Source organism: Akebia trifoliata, chromosome 1 (genome assembly GCF_017979445.1).
Source record: "Akebia trifoliata isolate Shusen 1 chromosome 1, ASM1797944v1, whole genome shotgun sequence".
NCBI lineage: Eukaryota > Viridiplantae > Streptophyta > Magnoliopsida > Ranunculales > Lardizabalaceae > Akebia > Akebia trifoliata.
In genome coordinates this window covers 15,630,748-15,637,007 of record NC_141375.1, presented here as the reverse complement: position 1 = coordinate 15,637,007, position 6,260 = coordinate 15,630,748, and the positions used below count along the sequence as shown (strand labels likewise).

General features: G+C 35.4%; 1 protein-coding gene across 2 annotated transcripts in view; it reads left to right on the top strand.

Moving 5' to 3' along the window:
- The first annotated feature begins 890 nt into the window (after positions 1-890).
- Positions 891-6,260, top strand: part of LOC147410772 (alpha/beta-Hydrolases superfamily protein) — a 42,850-nt gene continuing 37,480 nt past the window's right edge. The window contains exons 1-5 of one of the 2 annotated variants that reach the window (XM_086439937.1): positions 891-1,258; positions 2,682-2,757; positions 2,836-2,921; positions 4,603-4,696; positions 4,805-4,881. In XM_086439937.1, coding sequence (XP_086296063.1) covers positions 995-1,258; positions 2,682-2,757; positions 2,836-2,921; positions 4,603-4,696; positions 4,805-4,881 — 597 coding nt within the window. In that variant the 5' untranslated portion in view covers positions 891-994. Of the gene's footprint in view, positions 1,259-2,668; positions 2,758-2,835; positions 2,922-4,602; positions 4,697-4,804; positions 4,882-6,260 lie in introns of both variants that reach the window. The other variant, XM_086439946.1, reaches the window with a different exon arrangement.

Genomic DNA, 6,260 nt, shown 5'->3' with positions numbered 1-6,260 from the left:
TTGGGAATCATTGCGATCGGGTTGACGAGTTGATTAATCAGGCGGATGCAAAAAATGGGGTGTCTACAGGTATAAATCTTGAGAGAAAGAGAGTGAGACCCATCATCGTGTTTTATTCTATAGATATAATATTTTGATGAGAAATTATATCTACACGCCACCAATATCTAAGGGTCATCCAATTTCTTTGGCCACTTCAAATATTGAACTATTTTGTAAAGAGCATGTCATCTTTAAAGGTCCTCTATCTTTGTTGATTGTATCAAAACCGGATATCTGATATGCTTGAATCCATGTCAAAAGAGGACATTTAACATTCTTTCATCTATGTCAAAAGTGCACATTTGACATTGTGAAGTCCATGTCAAAAGTGCACGTATGACACAAATCATAGCTCATTCTGGTTCACTACATCAAAGGAGGAAGAGAAAGATGAGGAGTAGAAGAAAAAAAACAAAGAAGGAGAGAGAGATTGGAGGAGAAATAGAAGAATAAGAAAAAACAAAGAGGGAGAGAGAGATCAAAAAAAAGAGGGAGAGAAAGATCAGAGGAGAAGAACAATCTCAAAGAAGAGGGAGATCAGAGAAAAAGAAGAAGATGAAGAAGAAGAGAGGGAAGGAGTGCCCAAAAAAAAAATTATTAATTTTTTTCCCACTTTGGAGGACCCTTAGAGATTCTTGGCGTGTCAATAAAAATTTCCATTTTTGATTGTATGGGATTGATACAATGACTAGATTTTTTAAACCAAACACTTGGAATGGTAGGGGGCATGAGCCAATGTTGGTTTGGTTCGGACCAGGTCGGGTTGGGCCACAGGCCCATAAGCTTTGTTTAACATCCACATTTCTGGTGGCACTCCCTCCATTCACTGATGAATCTCTCTCATACATATCCGTTGGAATCCACAAAATTCACATTAATAAACAAACTAAAAAAGGAAAGGAAAATCAGTTAAGTGCTGTGGTCTGCATTGATTGGAATTCTACTCGAAACAATGGCTTGGACTCTGCTCTTTCCCTCTATTAAGATTCTCCCAAGTTCATCAATTATGGCGGACTACAACTCCATCAAGTCGACAAGGAGAAGAGTTTCAGTAATGGCTTCTTCTGATAACAAAACCACCAATGGAAAAGGAAGAGAAGACGAGAAGCCTGCTTTCAGTCCCTTTGGCTTTGTCACTGATAATCCCTCTAGCCGAGGAGCTATTCAGCTTCCCGAGAGCCCTGCAGAGGATGGAAATGTTGGTCAGATGCTCTATGTAAGAAATTTCTCCTTTTAATTTACATAAATCGCTAAGTCTCCTTTTGTAATTCGATCAATTTCTATGATTTTTTGGCTTTTCGCATTAGTTTTTTTTTTTTTTGCTGTATGTTGAAATTGTAGCTACATATGTAAGATATTTCACCTTTTAATTTGCATAAATTGCAAAGTCGTTCTTTCTAAATGACCATGGTTTCAAATCTTGGTTGGATACTTGGATGTCGAGACTGAGTTCTTTCTGACGAGTCAACTCGTCTCAACTAGATAAACCATTTAACTCGGTTTTGCAATTTTTTCTTAATATATATTTTATATGAAAATAATTATAACTTTTTTGTTTTTAATTTTTTTAGTTATAAAATGAGGTAGATTAGAAGATGTTTAATTAAAATATACAAAATCCCGGTTGATGATCAGGATTCATTTAACTGATCTTGTATCTTTGGTAAGGCTTTGTTGATGATACAAAATTATAGATAAAAACTATTTTTCAATTACTTTCTCTGCATAATAAAATGCCACAAAAAAATTATTTTATGAACCAAATCAATTCAAGAACCTTCTTGCATATATAACTATTTCATATTAAAATTTGTTTATGAAGTTGTCGGCTTGCTACGTCGGTTTAAGTCTATGATGCCATGACTTGGGTTCAAAACCTGCCTTCACCTACTAATTATTGAGACAATAATCTAGCATGCCTAGCAACAACAAAAAGAAAAAAAAAAAAAAAAATCAAATTTGTTTATTGTAATCTAATTATTTTTCATGCTAGCAATAACAAAAAATAGAAGAAGAGAGAGAGAGAGAGGAAGAAAACAAAAAAGTCTGATTAGTATATAATTTAAAAATAGCAACAAAAAAAAAAAAACATAAAACTTAACATGCTAGCCTCACACTAATGCATATGCCTTTTAGATGCCTCTTGGTCTAAGGTGCGCATTTCAACCGTTTTTACTTTTTATGTTTCTTCACTGTGTCATAGGGCGTTCTTAATGACCCTCAATCTGATGTGTTTCTCAAGGAATAAGCCTCACATGAGTTTGAAAACACTGCTCTAAACCACTGCCTTTTTGGTCCCAATTATCTGCTTGCCACAAACCCTATTAGAGATACTTGGCTTGATATGCCCCCATCTTTTACTTTTCTTCATCTTGTGTTGTTAACATTGCAAAATGGAAATATAATTCATGTGAGTTCTACTAGTCAAGGTTAACTTCTTGACTTTGTTTCATGGAGTCTATTATGATCTTCGTGGGTAAGGTTAATATTGCTTGTTATCAGTTATCAATAAAAAAATATCATGTTTCGGTAACGTACATTAAATTTTTGTTGCTTTGTATATTCTCTTGTCATTGATGGTTATCATTTTCTTGCTTATGTTTTGAGTAATGACCATCATCATTAGTTTTGGAATCCAGAGAATAGAAGACAAGGGCAAGGATTATGGCTCTTACATCAAATCTGGGAAACATAGATGGTTTGTGAGAGAAACAGGTACAAATTTCAGTGTCTTAAAATTTGTTAGATTTTTTTAATTATAAAATGACTGAAAGTTCAATAAATGTTCTGCAGGATCCATTGGGAGCCGGCGTGGTACCATTGTTTTTCTTCACGGTGCTCCAACACAATCTTATAGTTATCGAGTGGTTATGGCTGAGGTTTTATTGCTGGTTCCAGATTTCATAAGATAGTTATACTTTAAATTACATTATCATATTGTTATTTACCTTCAGTTTGATCAACCACCACTTTTTCTCTCTTCGTTTTGGTAAGACTGGGTTAGGCAGACCTCTAGTAGCTATACTAAATCCAAAAAGCTTTACATTATACACTCCTATTCATGTCTTCAACAGAATTTGCAGATTTGTTGCTTTCTTCTCTTCATGTGTGTGAAATCTCCCAATCTTCAAACGAAAAAATATCTTCTCTACAATTTCTATTAATAAATCTCTCAGTTTCCATGTTCTCTGGATTCTTATGAATCTCAGTGGAATTCACTGAATCCATTATTAAATCACTATAGTTTACCCATCATCCATTCTAATAAGACCACCATCTCCTTCAACTTCATCTGAGACTGACCGATCAAAGTTAAAACAGAGGCCAAGCCGACATGGTGGTTTTCATTTACACCACCTAATTTTTTTATGCCTTGGAGAAATCAGCGCACCTTATTTAGATAAGACCTATATTAGTTTGGCAGAGTCTTTCGCATTAATCTTACTTTCGCATTAATCTTACTTAGCAAATCTTAGTTGGAACTTCAAGACTAATCTAGTGTATGATCTGATCCGGAGTTCAATATTTGCTATTAAAATTGTGCCGGTTTCAGTTAACCCAAATGTGGTATGGTTCCAAGATCTGCCATCAATGAAGTTGTTTTGGATAATTGTGCTAGTTGTGCTTGAGTCATGCCTTACTCTATCCTCTTAAGTAGTACTTTTAAAGCAAAATGCATGCCTTGGTGATGCCACAAGTCAAACATGTATATTTGTGCCATCCCCAATCAAATGAATACCAAGCTGAGTTTTGTGATTGAGGTGAAAGAAGACGGAAGGACAAAAAGATGAAAAAGGAATGAAGATTGTACAAAACCAAATCAACATATCCATTTTCCACTTGAAAAATCCTTCAGATTGTGAGAACATCAATCACAAAGGCATTTATAAGAGCAATAGCACATAGGCATTTCCATCTATCTATATATCATATTGTTAGTATTCATATGTGCAAGTACTTTGTCTATATTCATCTTTTCTTTTGCAAATTATGAAAACTTTGGTCTTGTTTGTAATGAAGAGTATTGTAATTATTCTTTAGGTTTTAGGACTTGTATAGATCACTACTTTCGCACTAGAAACTATCTTTATGGCTAAAAGGCTTTTTTTTTCCCAAAATAAATTGTCTGGCTGACCCTTTTCCATAAAAGTACTTATTTCTGAAGAAGACATTTTCCTGTCAAAGTATTTATTTTTTCTTTTTATAAAAAATAATCCTTGAATCATTTTTCTAAGACAATTCCTTCTTTCGTGTTGCATATTCCATGGATAGAAGAAAAAACAAAACATTATTCCCACTCCTTCCCTTTCTTATCACTCTCATAGTCTCATTAATCACAGTGATAGGGCAACCATGAGAAGATAAAAGAAAATTAACTTTAAGGTTGATCCGAATGACCATATTATTAAGATTGCATATTAATAAAATAATGATGGAAAATAATGATCCAAACAGGTCATTATTTCTATACGTAATAATCCTAGTTTCCTTATCTGTAGTTGGTACTTGGGTAATTGATGCTATTGCTGCATCCTCTTGAAACCTTTTGGTCTTGATTAGATGGCAGACTATGGCTTTCATTGCTTTGCACCTGACTGGATAGGATTTGGTTTCAGTGATAAGCCTCAGCCGGGATATGGCTTTAATTACACAGGTTTGTAAAAATTTTCAAGATATCAAAATATGATATATTGCCATTATTGATATTCCCATGATACTACATATCCAATTTTATGAAAAATCAACATCTCTACTTCTACAGAGGAGGAGTTCCATGTGGAACTTGATAAAATGCTTGGAGTGCTGGGTGTTGAATCTCCATTTTATCTAGTTGTTCAGGTTTGATCAATTTCATGAACGTTGATGGTTTATAGATAATTTCCATAATGAATGTGTATGAGTCAGGGATTTGTAAACCTAATTATATTATAATTTTTTTTTTTTTTTATAGGCAATAATTATAGAATAATACTGAAGTGACTCAAGATTGTGCCTCATATTTCACATACTGATGTGAAAGTGTGTAGGAACCATAGACACACTTTTATTGGAAATAATGTAGTTTCCTAGTTTTCTATTATTTCTATGTAAAGATATTTATGCCCCTTCACACATAAGTTAATATAAGTGTCTACCAAGCTCTCATTATGAGACTTGAACATTTCTCTTTTACAATTCTTCTTGGTATCAGAACCGTAGAGGACCCATCGTCCCCTCCTTTGGCTTCTTCTCTTCGGTTTTTGGATCTTGAAGTCTTGTCTCTTCTCTTTTCCTCTTCTCATCAATCCTCTAGATCTTGAGACTTAACAACCTAGCAGCAGTTTCGTTAGAAGGTCTCCCGTTCGAGGGCTTTTTTTATTCATGTTTCCTTAATCTCATGTTGTGATAGAGATTTTATCAATTATCACATGCTGTGATAGGTTTTCTCCACTGTGTTTCTGCCCTACAATAGGGTTTCTGCCTTGCGATAGACTTTTTGATTTGATCTCTACCCTACCCGAGTGTCTGTGCCTATGGTAAAGCTGTTGGTGTGTTGTTGGGTACCTATGATAGGTTTTTGCCCCTGCTGCTGGGCTGTGTGCTACCTTGTGACAGCAACAAAGTTGTTCCTGGTATTGCGTCATTGCTGTTGGGCTGTGTTCTGCCCTGCGACAACAATAGGGGCACTGCTATTGGGTTGTGTTCTGCTCTGCGACTACAACTGTTGGGTTGTGTTCTACCCTGCAATAACAACAGGGGCACTGCTGTTGGGTTGTGTTCTACCTTGTGATAGCAACAAGAGTGCTATTGGTAGTTGAGACAAGGCTTCTAGGTACTGGGAACTGCTGTTTGGGCTGTATGATGCCTTGCGACATCAAATAGGTGACTGTTGGGCTGTGTGCTTCCTTACAAAAGCAACTGAGGTACTATTGGGTTTTGCGACAAGGCTGAGGTGCTGATTTTCTGGTCTAGAAGGCTTCCCTTTACCTCGTGATTTATTTTATATTGGGTTGAGTTTACAAGAAATCCCCTTTCAAGCCAAAGTTATTAATTTCTTGTTTGTTATGAGTGATGACATCAAATCAAGAGATGAATAATTCCAACACTATTCAAAGGGCAAATTCCTTAGCCCAACGCATTATCAGTGCCCTATTAGATGGTCGGAAGTTTTAGTCATGGTCTTGATCTATGAGACTTTATTTGGGTAGTAGAGGTATATTTGGATGATTTTTGGGCAC